This window comes from Eschscholzia californica, unplaced genomic scaffold (genome assembly GCF_041429995.1).
Source record: "Eschscholzia californica isolate CP2 unplaced genomic scaffold, dmEscCali1.0.p SCAF_5, whole genome shotgun sequence".
NCBI classification, from domain to species: domain Eukaryota; kingdom Viridiplantae; phylum Streptophyta; class Magnoliopsida; order Ranunculales; family Papaveraceae; genus Eschscholzia; species Eschscholzia californica.
The window spans coordinates 7,197,309-7,217,699 of NW_028238472.1; the positions used below are offsets into that span (position 1 = coordinate 7,197,309).

The 20,391-nt window shown below is 36.6% G+C and overlaps 3 protein-coding genes across 3 annotated transcripts; 2 read left to right on the forward strand and 1 right to left on the reverse strand.

Annotated features, from left to right (window-relative positions):
* The first annotated feature begins 63 nt into the window (after positions 1-63).
* Positions 64-7,857, forward strand: TOZ (Transducin family protein / WD-40 repeat family protein). Its single transcript, XM_086639461.1, has 14 exons — positions 64-857; positions 946-1,128; positions 1,922-2,071; positions 3,192-3,412; positions 3,532-3,817; positions 4,076-4,210; positions 4,386-4,504; positions 4,673-4,829; positions 5,029-5,275; positions 5,363-5,439; positions 5,621-5,740; positions 6,440-6,570; positions 6,643-6,817; positions 7,271-7,857. Exons 1-14 carry the CDS (start codon positions 558-560, stop codon positions 7,628-7,630), a joined length of 2,661 nt encoding a protein of 886 aa, XP_086495587.1. The 5' UTR covers positions 64-557; the 3' UTR covers positions 7,631-7,857.
* A 4,710-nt stretch (positions 7,858-12,567) lies between these two features.
* On the forward strand, positions 12,568-16,088 carry LOC147536682 (putative membrane protein At4g09580). The gene is made up of 4 exons (XM_086640895.1): positions 12,568-13,140; positions 14,759-15,029; positions 15,148-15,318; positions 15,631-16,088. Exons 1-4 carry the CDS (start codon positions 12,944-12,946, stop codon positions 15,754-15,756), a joined length of 765 nt encoding a protein of 254 aa, XP_086497021.1. The 5' UTR covers positions 12,568-12,943; the 3' UTR covers positions 15,757-16,088.
* A 718-nt stretch (positions 16,089-16,806) lies between these two features.
* On the reverse strand, positions 16,807-19,845 carry LOC147536683 (RNA-binding (RRM/RBD/RNP motifs) family protein). The gene is made up of 6 exons (XM_086641905.1): positions 18,838-19,845; positions 18,670-18,728; positions 18,370-18,439; positions 18,126-18,254; positions 17,886-18,014; positions 16,807-17,435 (listed from the first exon to the last, which is right to left on the reverse strand). The coding sequence occupies exons 1-6, from the start codon at positions 19,648-19,650 to the stop codon at positions 16,980-16,982; spliced, it is 1,656 nt and encodes a 551-aa protein (XP_086498031.1). The 5' UTR covers positions 19,651-19,845; the 3' UTR covers positions 16,807-16,979.
* Between the last annotated feature and the right edge of the window lie 546 nt (positions 19,846-20,391).

A 20,391-nucleotide genomic window follows, 5' to 3' on the forward strand; every position in this document is an offset into this window, starting at 1 on the left:
GTAACATTACAATCAATCCTCTAATATAAGTATACTGTTTTTTTTCCAAAACTTGGGTTCAAAAGAATCGAACCTTATTTAAAGTTTGTGTCTGATATATGTCTAAAAACATACGTTTTCTAAAACTTTTATTTCTTTCACAAATCTCTCTTTCTCTCCCACATTCGAATCTAACTTTTTGAAACTTCTTTTCTCACTCGTACTCTCTTCCATTGTAGATGGAAACATTTTGTATGCTCTTCTTAGACTTCTTCTTCAGCTTCTTTAACTATTGTTAGCTAGTAAGGCCAGAATGGCCCATTGAACAATTTAGGGGGGCTAAAATGACCACTTGAAACATCTTGAAGTCCAAAATGGAATTTACCCCTTAGCAATTTTAGGTTTTCATAAGCGCCTCCAATAAACCCAAAACCCTTGTTTCTTCCCCCTCTTTCAATTACTGACTCCATAATCTCCCTTAAAAACTCAGAACTCCCGCCGGCCGCCGCCCCCTTCCCTTTCTCTCTCTCTCTAACACCAGTACCCAAAGCCTCCAACTGATTAGGTTTTCTGCAACAATGGCGAATATTGGTAGCTTCAAGAAGAATTATCGTTGTGTTCCTTCACTTGAACAATTTTACACAGGAGGACCTTTTACAGTTTCTTCTGATGGATCTTTTCTAGCTTGTGCTTGTAATGACAAAATCAAAATTGTTGATTCATCTAATGCTTCTATTAAAGGAACAATTGAAGGAGATTCAGAAGCTATTACTTCTTTGATTCTTAGTCCTGATAATAAACTCCTCTTCTCAGCTAGTCATAGTCGTCAAATTAGGGTTTGGGATATTTCCACTTTTAAATGCTTGCGTTCATGGAAGGTAGTACAAAACATCAAATTCCCTAACTTTCTCTCTCTAAAACTACTTGCTTTTTAATGTTATGTTTTTTTTTCTTGTATGAGTATAGGGACATGAAGGACCAGTGACTGGAATGGCTTGTGATGCTTCAGGAGGATTGCTTGCAACAGCAGGAGCTGATAGGAAAGTACTTGTGTGGGATGTGGATGGAGGTTTTTGTACACATTATTTCAAAGGTCATAAGGGGGTTGTTACTAGTATTATGTTCCATCCTGATCCCAATCATCTATTGGTAAGTTAAAACTTTGATTTTTATTTTTTTTTTAGTTTGAAAGTTAGATTTTCTTCTAATAAATGCAGTGTTTGTTTAATTCATTGTTGTGACAAGTTGTTGGTTTAGCAATATACGTTGATTCTTCGAAAAGTTGGATCAAGAAAGAGTAATGGGTCGATGAGAAATGAAAAAAGTAGGAAATGTGTATAGCTTTATCAACCATATGATTCAATTATTTAAGGATGTAATAAGAGTTGAACACTATATTCTATCTGAATCTGAAGAACTGGAAATTTGTATGATCCCCTGAAGTTCCCAACTCCAGTAGAACAAGGACTTTTTTGCTTGCAGTTGTAAAATAATATTTAGTCGGCACAATCAATATCGGGGCTGATATAATCTTGTCTTTTTTGCACTTCGAAGTAACCCAAAAGAATGGCTTGATTGATTTGATTGTTAGTTCTATTGATGTTATTATGCACCTCGTGTAGTTGTTTCTTGAGGTTTTGAGTTAGTATTATTGTTCGCTCATGGCTTCTTCGAAGCAGACAACTATCTCATAAAATTGTAAATTTGTAAGATTCAACTTTTATGTATGAGGAATCACCTGAGAAATAATGTGCTACTAATAACTGATTTTGTGCATTAGTGATATTGCTATGTTGTCTTTAACTTGTAAATTTATTACTATTTTGGAGAGTGGAGAGAACTCATAGTTTTTTTAATATGACTTCCCTTTTCCCTTTGTCTTTTCAATCACTTTTTAAGAATCGCAATTTTTTCCTGACCAATATCAATTTGGTGTCTGCAGTTGTTCTCTGGAAGTGATGATACGACAGTTAGAGTTTGGGATCTTGTAAGTAAAAAAAGTGTGGCTGTGCTAGAAAAGCATTTCTCAGCTGTAACTTCATTGGCTGTATCTGAAAATGGGTGGACCTTGGTCAGCGCTGGAAGAGACAAGGCATGGTTCAACTTCTATAATATTACTTTGATATTTCGTGTCTATGATTAATTTGGACCATGTTAATATGATGTGTAAGTCAATATGAGTTTGATGCACTGTTAACTGTAGCGTTTTGTATCACTATATTATAGTAATACAAAAATCTTGTCCTTGTTAAATAACGTGTTAAACATCTTCACTTCAAGTGTAGGCGTTAGTTTTCTCGCTCCTTGGACTAATTTTGTGTAGTTGTCTAGTTATGACGAATACCTATTGCCTATCGGTTAATGTCTGCCTGTTGTGGGTTCGATACTTTTATCCTGAAACTTTGAGACTACTTAGTGGTTAGTAGGTTGCTTCTATGTAGTCTGTAATCACAGAAGAAGCTAGTAAAAGATGTTTAATGGTTCCTCCCCCTCTTGTAATACCTTCGCTGGTTGATCTCATTGGTCCCCGTCATCCTTGTATTCCTGAATTCTAAATGAGGTGAGAGGCTAGTCTGGTTAAATATTTTATGAATTTCTTGAATATTGGGAAAAAACTTTAGTAAAATCATGCTTATAGTGATTATTTACTGTAACACTGTTAAACGTTTATTTACCTTTTTCTTTTTGACTTACGATCTTTCTATGGTAAAAAGGAAAAGGGGGCCAAAGCAGATACTTAAACGTATATCCTCTGAATAATTGTCAGGAAGTCAATCCGTCTTTTACAATTATTACTCAGAATGTTCCTTCTTCGTCCATTATACTGATTATGTCATGAATTGAACATCTCTTGGAAGTTCCATAGCACTCCTGTTTAGATCATTAATTAGCAGAATTTCGTAATTGTTTGCCTTAAGTGCTTTGTCTTTCTTTCTTGGCTACAGATCACTCGGTGTGATGACTTGTTAAAATCTGTGTTCTGTTATTTATTTTATTGGTAGGTGGCATGATGGTCATGCGAAGAAACCACCTTTTCTCCTTTGAATCTTAAAAGAAAGAATATTATGTTGCAGCAACTGAAAATGTATCTGCATTATGATACTGTTTATTCTTGTATATATTTTGTTCACAAAGAATCTCTTCTGTAGATTTTTATATCTACATATTGTTTCATTTTCTTAGAAAGTAAATGACCTGTAGATTGGTTTCAGGTAGTGAACTTATGGGACTTGCGTAACTACAGCTTCAAGACTACTGTACCAACATACGAGATGGTTGAAACTGTTTGTGTTATTCATCCGGGAACTAGTTTTGCTGCTTTATTGGGATTAACCGAAAAGAGTAATGTGAAGAAGAAGAAAAGTATCTCGCCACCAGTTTACTTTCTTACTGCTGGTGAACGCGGAGTCGTGAGGATATGGAACTCTGAAGGGTAGGGTCAGCACAAGAAGTTTCATTTAATATCTTTCCCCAAATTTTAGCCTTTTTTTGGTGGCAATTCTACCTCGTAGAACGGAGTCAATGACCTCATTTTCTTTGCTTCATGTACAGTGCTGTCTGCCTATTTGAGCAAGGATCTTCTGATGCTGCTGCAAACTCTGATAAGGATGAAGTCAAGAGGGGTTTTGCAGCAGCTGTTATATTGCCCTCCGATCAAGGATTGCTGTGTGTCACGGCTGATCAGCAGTTTCTGTTCTATTCCTTAACAAAGTCGGAGGAGGAAGTATTCAATTTGAATTTAAGCAAACGACTTGTGGGTTACAATGAAGAGATTGCGGATATGAAGTTTTTAGGTGACACGGAACAGTTCCTCGCTGTAGCAACCAACATCGAACAGGTAATTCATCTTTACTCGTTACTAGTTTGTTCTCTGGTGTACACCATCAGACATCGGTAGTCTTACAGGTCAGATTCATCAGATCAAAGTTATAAGGTGAGATCAACTTTCTTTCTTGAGAATGTTCCTTATGGATCGTTTAATTGTTGATCCTGATTCATCTCTTAGGGCTCCAAGACTCTGATTGGGTTTTCCTCTTTTATATCTTTATTCATGTGTTTCTCCCTCTTCTTGTTACTTACTTGAAAACATGTTCAGGTGCGAGTTTATGATCTTGCAAGCATGTCATGTTCCTATGTCTTAGCCGGGCATTCTGATGCTGTGTTATGCCTTGATACTTGTGTTTCAAGTTCTGGAAGAACACTCATTGTAACAGGAAGCAAGGACAACAGTGTGAGGCTATCTCTTTTATTTTCAGATGTCATTATTCTGAATTTGAATCATTTCTTACTTCTTTTTGTATGGTTCCGACTATTGGCTATTGAATACTGGTCTATGAATTATAAGTGATACATAATATTTTGTAAAAAAATCTATATAAATTTTGTTATCTTTTCTGGCGTCACAGTTTAGGTTATGGGAACAAGAAAGAAAATGTTGTGTTGGAGTTGGTTCTGGTCACATGGGAGCCGTCGCAGCAGTTGCATTTTCTAAGAAACAAAAGAACTTTGTTGTTAGCGGTAGTAGGTCAGTTTACCTAAGCTAAGCATCCTTGTTTTATAAATTCGCTTCTCTGTAGAATTTAAAGTTAATTCTCGTTACTGGTTCTTTGCTAGGTTTTTTTTATTGTGTAAACTTCCATCATCTAGGCAACTATTTCTCAAAAGACTAATCTCACTCTGTGCCTGTATCTAGTGATCGTACACTAAAAGTGTGGAGCTTGGATGGTCTGGAGGAGGATAATAACCAAGTCATAAACCTGAAAGCCAAAGCAGTTGTGGCAGCTCATGATAAGGATATTAATACTGTGGCTGTTGCACCCGATGACAATCTAGTTTGTAGTGGTTCACAGGTAACTTGCAAAGATTTACTATTCAAGTCGATTTTCAATAGCAATTTCATCTTGAATATTATATGACTGATTACCTTTTGACAATGCAATCACCACATCTTTGTATGATTAGTCGTTGTTGTATCTGAACTTCCGTTCTTAAGCTATTATTTTCCTTCAAGAAATGCTTTAACATATCCTTTTTGTTTTCTATGTTTAGGATCGTACTGCATGTGTATGGAGGCTCCCTGATCTAGTATCCGTTGTTGTGCTTAGAGGGCACAAACGTGGAATCTGGTCTGTAGAATTTTCACCAGTTGAAAAATGTGTAATAACATCATCTGGTGATAAAACAGTAAAAATATGGTCGATATCGGACGGTTCATGCTTGAAAACATTTGAGGGGCATACATCTTCTGTATTACGAGCATCATTTCTTACTCGTGGAACACAGTTTGTTTCTAGTGGTAAGGAAGCTTTTATTCGGTGAATTTACTATGTGGTTGATTATTTCTTTAATGAACTCTTCCAACCAATATGTCTTTTTGTTTCAGGTGCTGACGGATTGGTAAAGTTATGGTCCATAAAAACAAATGAATGTATTGCCACTTATGACCAACATGAGGACAAGGTTTGTGACCAGTTTTTTGTTTCTTATTTTTTTATATAGTTACCCTACCTGGTTGATATCTTATTCAGAACATATTAATAACTTATAAGCAATGAACTAGATACTTTAACATTATTTCTAATGAACCCATAGAGGCAAAAGCCATCCTTAATTGATTTTGCTTAATATTTTCAACCTTCAGGTATGGGCGTTGGCTGTTGGAAAGCAAACAGAAATGCTTGCTACTGGTGGTGGTGATGCTGTTGTGAATCTGTGGCATGACTCTACTGCTGAAGACAAGGAGGAGGCTTTCCGAAAAGAAGTAAGTCGTACTTATTTAGTAGATCAAGTTACAATCTTGTAAAGCATTTATTATAACCTTAATGCGTATAAACCCAAATAAGAAAATTGAACCTATTAGACCCTCACTGAAGGATGTGTTACAAGGCAATATGCGCGCCTGGCCCATAGCCTAAGGCGCTTGCCGAGAGGAGTCGAGGCAAGTCAAGAGGTTCATCATCTCGCTCTAGCTCTTCTATATAGGTAGTTAGATTGCCTATAGGAGCTGAGGCAAGTCAAGAGGTTCATTGTCTCGGCTAGCACATCAACATATAGGTAATTAGATTGTAAATTTCCTGAATATATGTCTTTGGAACTTTTAACGTCAATACTATTGTAAGAGTAAAGCTAGTATGTAATATTCGAAAAGTCACATGCTACTATTACCCCTCGCTCACCAACTGTACTGCTTTTTTACATGTCAAGTTCCTACAGAGAATATCCCCTTAACTTCATGTGAATTATACCCCTAGTATCTCAAATGACTGATCCGTAAGAAAATCATGCTATTACTCCTCGCCCACCAATTGGTCTGCTTTTTTACGGGTTAAGTTCCTACAGAAAATATCCCCTTAACTTCATAATGCTGAATTATTCCTAGTATCTCATATGACTGGTCCGTAAAAAAATTTTGAATCCACATAAATTGTTTAAGAATCTGCATGTGCTGCTGATGTTGTAGGAAGAAGGAGTATTAAAAGGTCAAGCGCTAGAAAATGCTGTATCAGATGCTAATTATACTAAAGCGCTTAAGATTGCATTTGAACTTCGAAGGCCCCATAAACTTTTTGATTTGTTTTCGGAGCTCTGCAGGTAAGTCATAATCATTGTCTTCATCTTTTTAAACACCTAATTTCAGTTATCTGAGCTTAATCATTTTTGCAGGAAGAAACATTCTGAGAATCAGGTAGAGAAAGCCCTTCGTTCCCTTACCAAAGATGAAATCCATCTACTTTTTGAGTATGCTCGTGAATGGAATACAAAACCGAAGCTTTGCCACATCGCACATTTTGTTCTTTTTCGAGTATTCAGTATCCTTCCTCCTACCGAGATTATTGAGGTAATTACCCTAACATCCCTATCATGCCTATTATATACATCCGTAAACAAAACTTCAATGCTAGTACTTGTTTCCATATCATGTCTATTTTATACTATATATACTTATATCTGTAGACAAAACTTCATTGCTAGATGTTGTTTCCCTATTAGTTATGACTACGAGCAAGTAGGACGATCAAAACTCAAGCAAGGGTGATAAATTTCAGTTCATATTTCTTCTACAGAATTATGAAACATACGTATCTTCTAATTCCATATATAAACAAACAAATATGAAAAATGGAAAGAAGAGAATAGAAAATGTGCATGTATGGGTGGCTCAGTCAATCTTACCGAGGACGAAAGTTTCCAACTTGTTTAATCTTGCTATAAGCATGAAATCCGTATTTCTGAATTCCAAATTTAGTTTGCTCCAGAAGTTTATATTTTTACGCATCCATTTATTTTCCAGATAAAGGGAATAAGTGAACTCCTCGAAGGTCTTATACCATATTCACAGAGGCATCTCAGCAGGATTGACAGGCTTATAAGAAGCACATTATTGTTGGATTATACTCTTCACAGCATGTCAGTTATCGAACCAGAAACTGAAAATAGAGTACCCGACAAAGAATCTACCGTACCCTCAGAAGGGAAGGTACCAAATGAAGAGCCCGAACCCATCAAAGAAGTTGCTAATGTAGAAGAACCAGAAACTCCTTCAGACCTCAAACACGAAAAAAAGCGAAAATCAGGAAAATCAAGGAGAGGTAAAACAAAAATAAGGAAATCAGAAAATCTTGAAGCCAGAGTTATTTCAACAGAAGCATAACACAACTGCTGCGAAATTTTCAATTCGGTTATGTTAGTGTAGCAGGTGCCAAGTTTTCCTAATTTCAGTTTTGCTCATTTTCATTCTTATTTATAATTTCTGTATAATTTTTCCTGCCTTCACTTATTTAATGCAAAAGTTTCGATTGTAAAAACAATGAAAATTTTTTTTGTGAGAAACTTAAAAATTTTGCTAGTACCCCTTTCTTATTAGGGTTTACGTAAAAATCAGTTCTTCTTTCTTCTGATTGATTGACTCTTCAGAAACAACATTGGCCAAGGCCTAAGCAAGAGACTGGAGCTATGGATAAGTTTTGTGAAAGAAATATTTGTTTTCAAAATTGAAGGCAGAAGAAGTTTTGCTCTACATTAACTGATTTGCTTAGTCTTCATATTATGGAGAAAGAGAGATATAAAGATTGTAGTTCTAAACATGATGGGTGCTTATTTTGGTAAGAGGCCTGAGGCCCTTATTTTTGTAAGAGGCCTGAGGCCCTTATTTTGGTGAGTAAGGGGATTGCCAAGACTCCTTTCGTATCGGGGTTTAGGTAGAATCAGTTCTTCTGGGAGTTTCATAAAGGTGATTCTATTAACATATGGGAGGACTACTGGATCCCTCAACACCCTCCGCCTATATCCAACATTTATAATTTTACTCTTGCGATGGTTTCCCAACTCTTAAATAATCACTAATGGAACAATGATTTTCTCATTAGGACTTCTGATCTTGATATGTGCAACTTTATTAGTGCTGTAGCCATTCAGGAAATGAGCAGGATAAAATTCAGTGGCCTCTCACCAAATCTGGTGAGTTTACTATTAGCTCGACGTATAGATATCTTAGGGAGACAAATAACCATGGTCAAGTTATGGAAATGAATTGGTCTTTTATTCCAGGATTATTGATACTATCCCTAGAATCAAACTATTTCTATAGAAATGTTGTACGAACAGTCTACCACTAAGACATCGCGTTGGTCATTTTATTGGAAATCAATTTCTTTGTTCCTGTTGTAAACAATAGGAAACCCAAGACCACGCTCTTTTGCATTGTTCGTATGCTAGATTAATATGCTTTTATTTTAATATTTGCTCTGACTCTATTCCGTGAGTCACTGTGCCTAGAAGTTCATGTATCAATGTTCGGCAAGACAATATCAATATTCGGCCTTGACACCCACCTCTACCACCTTTTATCAAACTCAACTCGGATGCTTCATTCACTCAAATTAGCGAACGAGTAGGGATCAGTTGTATTTTTTATGACTCTCAATCGACTTTCCAAGGAGCACTTACGGAAATAACAAGAGGAAGAAATGCTGAGGAATGCGAATGCAAAGCTATTTTACAGGGAATGAAATGGGCCAAAGACAGACAAATAACATATCTTCATATTGAAAGTGACAACAAAAACATTATAAACAATCTTCAACATCATATTTCAGTGGTACACTGTCAATCTCAAGGTCATCTTAAGGAATTTCAAAAGTACAGTAGTTGTTTCCAGAAGATCATCTACTCCTACACCTAGAGAACTAACAACAATTAAGCGGACAAGTTAGCTAAATGGGTGCGTATTAATAATAGTAATTGTAGTTGGTATGTTTTTCCTTATTTCCTCCAACACTAGTCTGTAATTAATTTGATTAATGCAGTTTCAACAAAAAAAACTTTGTTTTTTCCTTCGGTAAGAATGTTAAAGTTCCCTAAGGTTGTGTTTGATATCAGGGAAACAATTCCATGGAAATAAAAGAATTCCGTGGAAACTCTTCCACGGAACTTGTTCCGTGGAAATAAGAGTTCTTTCGTTTGATAGTCATTTATTATTCCGTGGAATTACGAACTCTGTTATTTGGTTGACAACCAACTTCTACGAATATAATATTCAATTAAGAGTTTTTATTTACTCTTATAGTCTAAGTGATATTTTTACTTATGCGAAAATTACATTTTTATCCTTATGTTGTCTAAATTACATTTTTACCCTTATGTATTCAAAATTATATTTTTACCCATATGTTGTAAAATTATTTAACCTTGTGTCACTTTACTAATTTAAGGGTAAAAATGTCATTTTGATATTATACGACGGTAAAAATGTCATTTTGACAACATAAGGGTAAAATGTCAATTTGATATTATAAAAGGGTAGGAATGTAATTTTGGCTATAAATTCCAAAATGTCATTTTGACAACTTTGTAAACATGTCTTTTGGTAAGAAGGACAAAAATGTCATTTGCCCAATGTATAAGTAAAAATTTATTTTGCTAAATTTTATGGGTAAAAATATCATTTTGAACATATATGGAGTTAAATATTAGGTTTCAAGTATCCGAATATATTAAAATATTTTGATTTTGATTTTTGACTTTCCACGGAAACTAATTCCGAGGGGGGAGCAAGGAATTAAAAGTGGACTATTTCGTGGAAATAGATTCCCTAGGGAATTAAAGTCATGGAATTACATTTTGTATCAAACGGTGGAAATACCTATTTCCATGGAAATTCTTTTATTTCCATGGAAATGGGAGATATCAAACACACCCTAACTACCACTTATCTTCGGACTGGTCTTTCCTCTTTACTCTCTACTCCCTACTCTCTACTATCTCTCTCTCTTTACTAAATCTCCCCCTCTATCTAAAACTCAGACTCTTTTTCTCTCTCTATATAAATCTTCACTGTTTCAGTAATAAAAAGAAGTTTTTCTTTGAGATATTTTAGGGGGTGTTTGGGAGTGAAAGAGACGTCGTTAGCATTTATAGATGGGGCCTCTAAAACTTCCCAATAAATGAAGAGATCACAAGTTGTGTCTACCTAAGGCCACTACTTTGGGGCATAAAAGAAAATCTTCAGGATATAAAGACTCTAGTCAACATAATTGAGGGGCATCTTTTTTTATGAATTTTTATTTTTTTTTGCTCTATAACTTTCATCTCCTCGTGTCTTTTTCTCTCTCCCCCACGACTCTCTCCCCCATGTGTTTCTCTATGTCTCTTTCTCTACAAGAGTTTTGAGTAGCAAAAGGATTTAAATTAAAGAGAGATTTAAATAGTAAGAGAAGCCCAACTACCAAACGGCTAAAGACATATAAGAGATTGATTGAGATTCCAGAAGCCATTGATTTCGTTGCTTTTCTTGTATTTCGTTGATATTTTTGGTGATTCGCCTATCTATTGTGCCAATTTGAACCTTTACTTAAATTATTAACCTTTTGATTTAAGATAGAAAATTTTGAATCGAATTCGACATAGATAAATGAAGGATTTGTGTCATTTGATTTTGGTTTCACGATGCGTGAAGGAAGAGGGTATTCTTGTTCAAAGATAACAACGAGAGAGAAAGAGATCGTGATCTATAGGGAGAGAGATATAGAGATCTACAGAGAGAAACAATGAGAGAGCGAGAAAGATAGTGTGAGGTGGTCGGTGATCGGAAATAGTAGTAGTGGTCGGAAGCTGTTATGGTGGTGGAGAATATGTGAAGATTAGGAGGCAAAAACACAATTAAGTAAATTTTTAGACTAAAAAATACCTTCAAGTCAATTATGATCGACTAAAGTCTTTATTCCCCAGAATATTTGTTTAGAGCTTGGGCCTAAAGAAGAAGGACTCAGACGGATCGGGTAAGGGAAGTTGAAGTCCACCATTAACCGTCGGGCGGGACCGGACACTTGGTGTAACTGGTTATTCCTTACCTCGGGACCAAATTGGTTATTGGGTAGTAAAAATCGTGACAGGCGTACCTGACGCTATTCCTGTAATAGGATCACCCTTGGTTATTACGCGGAATTTCTAGTGTGGGTCAATTTACTTTGACTTGTTTTTATAGTTTACACACTTTTGTATTACCTCTGCTTACTGTCGTATTTATGTTAATGCATTTCCTAATGATACGTAAGCAAGGTATTTCTGGTCCTTTATAGAGAAGACAGATCATAGATATTTGTAATCAACCATATATCATTTTGGGGAAGAAATAAATGGTGTAAGAAAAAAATAACTTGATAACAATATATAAATCATATAATTTACATCATCACCATTCACCACCATGAAAAAAACTATATATTCACATCAAAATATAGATCTGATAAGTTTACATCATCACTATGATCTAAACTACATATTCACATCAAATCTATTTCAGAATATACATCATAACAAAAAAATAAAACAGATCTGATTCATCAGGATTCAGAAGTAATAGTTGAAATATAATCCTTCATAAAAATACATAAAAAGATGTTTCTTAAAATTTAGAAGATTTCTTTGTAACATACAAATCTGATTCATTAGAAGAAAAGATATTTTCATTTATAAATATAGATCTGATCATTAATGATGTTCATTTAGATCTAGAGAAAGCAAATGGTCGTCTCCATACCGTTTTCTCTGTCCCTTTAGAACTCCTCTTGATCTTCATCTAGACATTGAACTATTGAAACCAAGGATTCTTCACCAAGCAAAAAGTTGGGATTCTGATAAAAACCTAGAAAGTTCAACTCTAAACAACTTAGAAGGTTAATCTGTCCCTCTCTCAAACTATAAGAAACCCTAAAAGGTTAATCGGGTACAACAGGTCGGGACTCAGGTAGGCTCGACCCGAGTCTCGCCTTCTTTAACCCGAGTTTTCGGTCTTGGTAAGCCCGAACCGGGTTTCTTTCGGACAACGGGTCCTCACGGACCAGACGGTTAGGGTTGGGATTCGAGTTTTTGGACCGTTTTTCCACCCCTTTTGTCAAACAATCAAGTAAATTTTTAGACTAAAAAATACCCTTAAGTGGATCGACTAAAATCTTTATACCTCAGGAATATTTGTTTATGCCAAAGAGTCTGCGTAAGGCAATGTCAATGATTGTGAGATCTATTGATATCCTACGTGGCAAATGTTGCTGACAAGGCACATTGTATACGAATTCTTAGCCGTTTCATTATCTGCCTTTTACTCCAAAGAAAGAGTTAAGGGTTTCCATCCACACGAGAGAGAGAGAGAGAGACAGGAGAGAGAAGGCATACCAAAAAACGCTTCTTCTCCGCCAGCGAATATTCCTGACTTCCACAGGAACACGTTGAGACCTAGAGAGAGAGAGAGACGATAACGTTCCTTCTGTAACTGCTACAGAGTCAGAAAACCAACATATGTTGAAGAGATAGAGAGAGGTTAAACGATAACGTTCTGATTCTGAAACAGAAAAATAAAGAAGAAGACAGACCGATCCCTTATTTTAAATTAGGGTTCGTAATCTTCTTCTCTCTTCTCCTCCTTTAAATAACAAAAACAAAAATCATAAAATTTTAGATCCGACGAATAATGGAGAAGAGAGGAGACACTGTTACAGCTAGTGGAACTGGATCGAAGTTTCCCTTGAATTTTAGGGAGGTTTCAGTTGCTCTAGCTGTTATTATGGGATTTGGATTAGGTCTTTTGGGTGTTTATTTAACTATGCCAGCTTCTGATTATAGTTTTCTTAAGCTTCCTAGGAGTCTTGAAGATCTTCAAATTCTCAGGTAATAATCCTTTCTTAAAGTTCTTCCCTTTTTTGTGATATTTAGAGTTCTTATTGGTTCCCCAATGGTATGTACAATGTTAATTAATTTGGATTTCTCATTGCATGTTATTGATTCCCAATATTGTGTTAATTCAATCTGCATGATTTATCTGGTGGATTTACGTTTTGCAATTTGATGAATCCACAAATTGGACATGAAGATTAGCTCCTTAAGGTCTAGAATTTCTTACAGAAAGTTCAATTTTTATAAAAAAAAATTAAAGCTTGTGAAGCTAATAATTCAAGGCAAAAGCTACTTTGCTTATGAAGAACTATGTATTTTGTGAAAGGAGATGGGTATGCGAAATGCTCTGAATGAAGAGCAACCTATAGTGATTAGCAAAAGTCATCAAATGAATTTAGTGTGTTTGTGTAGGTTATGAGACCTCTGCTCAAAAATTTCGGTGGTTTTACGATCTTTTGTTGAACAATCACTAGGAAGAGCACACAAACGCTCAAGTATTCTAGACTAATACAAGAGCTGAGAATAGTATGGGTTGGATCGGAAGAACCTGTTTCCGTAGCTTGTTTAAAACCCTTACTAAAAGAATTAGCACAAATTTGTACTGCTTTTTTGATCCTGGTGGTTGATCAAGATTTCCTATCTGGGTAAGTCCCGACCTGCATGAAAGGCATAATGATCTGGTCACTGTCTTAAAGAGAATCCCAGAGAGGCTCGGTGGAATAGACACGTTTGTGAAGATGCAGACTACCTGCACCTGAACAGAAAGATCCCATGAGGCTATATTGCTCGTGGAATGGCTTTGGGCCTTTGCTTTTGCAGCTTAGGTGGAGGACAAAGAAGGCCTCCTATTGGGGGCCGAGCCATCAGTAAGATTCTATAGAGCCAGAGTCCTAACCTTGTTTCAAGACCTACGTGGTTGCCAAAGTCCAAACATATCTTTGTTGGAAAGAACTGTCATTTGCTCTTTTTGGTGGAAAGAAATAGTAAATAGGAATACCTTCAAATGTGTTTGTGGGTGTACTTGTTTTGTGTGAGAGTACATAGTAAGGTATTATTTTTTACAATCAAGGCAACCCAAATTTTAGTCTTGTTATCATGCAAGTAGCTCCAAATGTTTAGATCCATTATTCTACTAGAGTTTGTGTTAGATAGCACAATATTGCGGTACAGTTTTCTTGATTTATCTTTATTAATGCATATGCAAGTAGCTCCAAATGTTTGCAGCATTTGTAGGGATTCCTACATTCCTTCGAAATTGGTCCGACTGCTCATGATTTAAGTCTATTGTTGGAGATTTTATGATAGAAATGAAGAAATTTGCAACACGATTATAATGTGGTTGCGTATCTACAAATATTTTGGAAAACATACACTGTGGGAGTTCTCTGTAGGAGCCAAGTTTAAAATATCAAAAGTAAAAGAAAGTGAACGACAAACAACCTACTATGGTTATTGCTAAATAGTTTAATTGGCAAAACTTCAGATGTTTGGCCCTAGTAGCAGTTAACAGCCCTGCTAGCGATACATAAAATATGTTTCAAGAGATAAAATGTTGGATTTACGATAACTAAGATAAAAATAGCACTAACATTCCCGCTACTATCTTCTGCAGGGATCATCTTGAGAATTACACGAGCGACTACACAGCACAGGTTCTAGTGGGATACTTTGTTGTTTATATTTTTATGCAAACTTTCATGATTCCAGGAACTGTGTTTATGTCATTGCTCGCCGGAGCACTTTTTGGTGTTTTTAAAGGTGTTGCCTTGGTAGTTCTTGCTGCCACTGCCGGTGCTTCTTCATGTTTTTTCCTATCAAAAGCTGTAGGAAGACCATTGGCAGTTTCTCTATGGCCAGATAAACTGAGTTTCTTCCAAGATCAGGTGAAACACATTTATACTTTCTTTTTCTCTTTTCTTATCTCATTTTATCATGACTGACTCGTATCTTTGCTTCCGACTGCTAACATTTTTTGGTGAATCTTCTATTTACTTTTGATAGGTGGCTCAGAGAAGAGGTGGACTTCTTAATTACATGCTTTTCTTGAGAGTGACCCCAACCTTACCGAATACCTTCATAAATGTAGCCTCGCCGATTGTTGACGTGCCTTATCATATCTTCTTTACAGCTACCTTCATTGGACTAATTCCGGCTGCTTACGTGACTGTCAGGGTATAATTTACTTTTGGGTTCTTATATGATGAATAGAATACACATAGCAGCTACATGGTTTCGTTTCTGAATTTGCTCACATGGTTTTCTCCCACCGCAAAACCGTGTTCCAGACACTCCCTGAAGTGATGTCTGATATTACATATAACCCATGTTCCAGACATTCCCTGAAGTGATGTCGGATATTACTATCAATACGGTGCATACCTATAGGCCCCACAGACACGCGCGCACACACACATACACATGTATGTATTTCCTTAAAATAGAGTTTTTTGTTTCTATGACAAGATTTGCAATCCTTTTGTGCAGGCTGGTATAGCACTGGGGGAGTTACAATCGTTGGGTGATCTATATGATTTCCAGTCAATTGCTACATTATTCCTCATCGGGGTTGTCTCTATCACTCCTACACTAATAAACAAGGCTAAATCATGAGTGCATCCACCCACTTTCTGCAGAAGGAAAAGAAGATGGCACTTTGTACAGAAGAAAAAGAAACATCAAATAAACACCAATTAGAAGTGTTTGGGTTTCACTCAATCTGCTGCAGCAATTGTAGTAACAATATTCCCAAGGAGTGTCTGTAGGAGAAGTTTAGGTTTTGAATCAGTTTGGCCCTTCAGTTATTGTAGGGTGGGTCTGTCTTTTGTGTTGGAGAAAAGGTTAATAGTGAAGATCTTCGATATGAATGAATTATGAGAATCGCAATTGTCAAGTAATGAGTTTATGTTCTTGAAATTCAATATGAATGAATACCTTTTTCTCAATTGCTTGTGTGAAACCCTATTTTGCCTAGTCCATGGCTCCTTCCCTTCAATATTTTTGTAATGAGAGAGAGAGAGAGATGAGTTGTAACTTGCAAGGAGAGAGATGAGTTGTAATGAGAAGGATGAAGATTGGAAGGAAAAGTTATATATTTTTTTGGCCTCAGCTTTGGAGAGAACAAGGCTTTTGGGTAGAAAACAAAATTTAGTCTCTTTTGTTTCCTCAAAATACCCATCCATAAAATTTTTTCAGTACCACCGACTACGGCACCACCACCTCTGACCGTCGTGACAAACGTCTCTCCTCTCTCTCCCCTTCCCCGTCTCTCCCTCTCTCTCTTCCCTCACTGTTCCGAACGAGAGGCCCTTTACCCACCCTTTACCCACCACCTCTGACCTTCGTGACAAATCTCTCCCTCCCTCAGGAGGAGCCCTTGGTGTTAGCGAAGGTTTGATGTGGTGGTGGGAAGAAGAGAGGAGAAGAAAATAAGAAATTCTCTCTATAGACAATGAGATATTCCCACCCTAATGTCTCTTGTTTGCTGGGAAATATATTTGTTTTGGAAGCTCCCATTTCCCATCTATCCTACAAATCAACTAACTGGGTCAAACTTTTAACATTTTCCTTTCTTGCCAGTCTACACAAAAATTTTCCATTGGTGTCCACTGGTCAAAATATATAATTGCACAGTAGATAAGTGGGGCAAAACTTCCACCAGAGTAAACGAAACAAGAATATCGTTATTGAATAAATAGAACAAGTTCAACTGTCATCGGATATTTGAATGTTACAGGGTCCAAAGAGAGAAGATTCAGTAGATAACTTGAAAAGAGTGAATCCAAAAACAAGGACATCTTAATACAAGATTACTATTGATTAGCTTGTATATATTTCTACCTAAACTTCCTGGGTTTCTTGTTCTTGTTGAACTTATCTGGCGTGCGGTTTGCCATTTTCCGTTTTATACCCCCTTGTTTTGGGGTCATGGCCGCTTTCAATGCTTTTGCCTTCCTAGCAGCAACTGCGGGCCTCTTAACCTCTCGGACTTTTCGTTCTGGCCCACTACTTTCTGTTCGAATGTTCTGCATCCTCCGCTCACCGGTTCTTTCTTTCTTTTGAACGCCAGACTTGGTAGCTTGTAAGCCCTGGTACGATAGATTAGCCTTTGGCTTAACAGAATGATCTCCACCTGGAGACATGGCTAACCTTTTTGACGGTGTGCGATTTGTTGATGCTTCTGAAAGGCTTCTCTTAGATGGAAGCACAGATTCTGATTTGGCGTGATAGAGTCTCAACTCACGATCACGGAGTTTTACGTGCTTCTTCTTAACAAGTAAGTGAGCAGCATCCTGAAATTATCGAGCAATAAAGCATATGCACTTAGAATTCGAGAAAATAACTAATAAAAGGTAAAAGTTGTGAAAATTTAAGAAACTCCACACATCTTCATGAATGGCTTAGCCCGGTGTAATGTACAAATACCGGGCATATAATAGCCATAGAAGTTAAAAAGTTGTGACCCTGTATGTGTGCATGGGAAAATTTTAAGCTAATCTTCAACATGTCATAATTTGGTTATATAACCAGATAATATTATAAGCATATATTAATTGACAAAATGACGCCTATTATTTTTTAAAATGAGACCTATTTTACGCTTCATGCTTTCTCATTGTTAATTACGCATGCCTTGTGGGTTTATAATTTAATTGCAGAATATTTTAGAGAGCAACATGTTTGATATTAATTGTACGAGATAAAATGAGACATGAGTAGATACACTGAGCTAGAGATCGCACCCTTGTTTTGAGCAAGACGTAAGCAATACCCTTCCCCAGGCTGGTATGAGGATCTCGGACAACACGAACAGCTTCAACGCTAGATTCTAACTGGCTAATTCCACAAAATAATTTGTAAAGTTCTTCATCCTGCGGCAAAAACAAAACAAATTAAAAAACACTCCAAAAATGCATGCATTGTTACGAGTAAGATAGTACAATTGACACCACCAAAACGACAGGCATGATAGAAGAAATCACCTTCACATCAAATGGGAGATTGCCAACGAAAACACTCCTCTTGTGGTCATAAAGTGGAGTAGTACTCTCTCCTTTCAATTTCTTACGAGGTGGACAAGCCATATCAACACGAATATGATTTCCTCCAACCTACCAACACAACCGAAAGTCAATTTATCTGCAGAACTATAAAGACGACAAGACGTATATCAAAAACTTCAACGAAACTAACATTCAAAAGCTCCAGAGGAGAATATTAGCATACCGTTGCCATATTGTGGGATAAAGAAGCCTGGGCAGATTTCTCATCTTTGAAGACAATGTATGCATGAACACTGAAGAACGAAAACAAAATAGTTTTTCGTCATACTACCCGAGGACCATCAATCTACTATAACAAAGAACATCTACTGACTACAAGATATGCATAAGCACTCATCATTACCATTAATCTATTTCAAGGTTCTAAATTCAGGATAACACGATTTTTCATTAAGAAACATGACGAACCTAACTGATTCTAAGAAGTTCAACAAGCAACATAACAAATATCTCAATAACAAACCTGTCAACAGCATCATTGATTTTTCCTGTGATGATTGCACCCTTTCTTGATAGCTTACCCTAATCACCAAAACAATAAAAATTCAGAAATCATTCTGTAAGAATAATGAATAAATTAAAAAAAACCCAAGGAAATGAAGCTAAATTGGAAGTGTTTGAAGATACTCACATCCAAGATTGGAACAGAACGGATTCTAACTGATTCAACCTCACCAAATGAGCTAAATTCTTTCAAAAGAGATTTCTTCTTAATCTTGAGAGGTAAATTCCCCACAAAAATTGTTCTCAAGAGCTTGCTTTCATCATCAAAACCCTCATTTGAAACCATCATCTCTGCTGGGTCATCAACAGATTTCCTCTTCTCTCCAACAATTCTCTTACTCTTAGTATTCTCATTTTTTCCCCCACCCTTATCTTCAATTCCAAAAACTCTAGCTTCATATTCCTCTTCAATCTCATCTCTCTTTCTTTTCTTCTGCTTCTTCTTCTCCTCCAACTTATTCAACTTCTTTTCGAAAAAAACAACATCCATATCAGTTTGTTTTCCTTCTTCTATCTCTGTCTTCCTCTTCTTTAACTCATTAACATCCAAAGTTGGGGTTTTTTCAATTTCATTCTCTTTCTCTTTATTTCTCTTCTTACCCGTATCTGTTCCAACTGATTCAACGACCAAATTAGGGCTTTTTACTCGTTTTTCACTTTTCCTCTTTTTCACCTCGATAGTGTCCTGCGAAAATTTACCGTTTGAATTAGGTGTTTCTGCATCAGAATCATGGTTCGTTGCTTTCTCTTTCCTCTTCTTCTTCTTGTTTTTTGAATCAGAAACATCAATTTGGGCTTCTTCCGTTTCGCAACTTTTTGATTCTGAAATTAACCCTAAACCTACCTCTTCGGTTGAATCTCGTCCGAATAGGGATTTGAAAAAGTCGGTCGATCCCCCGCCAGCTTCTTCTTCTTTCTTAGGTTTCACTGTCTTCCCCATTGTAGAGAGAGAAAGAGAGAGATAGAGAGAGAGACCTGTATAAAAACTGGTGAAGAAGAAAGCTACCGTTGTTCTGTTACGAGCTTAAATTAAACCCTAGATGAGAAATAGGAGAACGAGACCCCATTACCACTAGGTTAGCGACCGTCGACCAGATAAAAAGTTTTATAAGCACCATTGAATTCGGTTGGAGTTAGAGGTGGGATTTGGGCCCTTGAACCATCCTTATAGCGCCTATAGCCTGGATCAATGGAGGACCACAGGTACATGGTGTCTAGTAGGGGTGGAAACCAGGTCAGGTTACCGCGGGCAGGGGGGATCCATGGGGGTGCGAGGGTATGCGGCCGCACCCCCTTGATCCACCCGAAAAAAGAAAATAGTAATAGCAATTTTTCTTTTTTATATCTACAAGTATATAAAATATATAACTTCTCATGTATGAAATAAAAAGAAGGCGTCGGTTTAGTGGTTGAAGCACAGTTTGGAATGTGGTTCTGAACGCGAGGACATGGGTTGGAGGCCCTCCACAAGCATTTGAACTGTCTTTTTTTTAATATCTAGCCTTCTTTATATATGACATCAATTGGCTTAGTGGTTGACTCATTGAATTTTGGGTGAGTGGGAGCTTGAGGTTCCAAGTTCGAGCGCCACTATATCCAATTTTAAGTATTTTTTTTATATTGAAATTATTCAATTCAACTACCATAACCCCTATAAAACTCAATTCATCTACCATAACTG

Bases quoted from the DNA above. Each gene is read 5' to 3' on its own strand.
- TOZ (XM_086639461.1), top strand. From the start codon at position 558: ATGGCGAATATTGGTAGCTTCAAGAAGAATTATCGTTGTGTTCCTTCA. The intron at 858-945 runs GTAGTACAAAAC...GTATGAGTATAG, and splicing joins AATGCTTGCGTTCATGGAAG to GGACATGAAGGACCAGTGAC. The intron at 4,830-5,028 runs GTAACTTGCAAA...TTCTATGTTTAG, and splicing joins TAGTTTGTAGTGGTTCACAG to GATCGTACTGCATGTGTATG.
- LOC147536683 (XM_086641905.1), bottom strand. From the start codon at position 19,650: ATGGGGAAGACAGTGAAACCTAAGAAAGAAGAAGAAGCTGGCGGGGGA. The intron at 18,440-18,669 runs GTTTGTTATTGA...TTCGTTCTTCAG, and splicing joins ATCAATGATGCTGTTGACAG to TGTTCATGCATACATTGTCT. The intron at 18,255-18,369 runs GTATGCTAATAT...TTGTGTTGGTAG, and splicing joins TATCCCACAATATGGCAACG to GTTGGAGGAAATCATATTCG.
- LOC147536682 (XM_086640895.1), top strand. From the start codon at position 12,944: ATGGAGAAGAGAGGAGACACTGTTACAGCTAGTGGAACTGGATCGAAG. The intron at 13,141-14,758 runs GTAATAATCCTT...TATCTTCTGCAG, and splicing joins GAAGATCTTCAAATTCTCAG to GGATCATCTTGAGAATTACA. The intron at 15,030-15,147 runs GTGAAACACATT...TACTTTTGATAG, and splicing joins TGAGTTTCTTCCAAGATCAG to GTGGCTCAGAGAAGAGGTGG.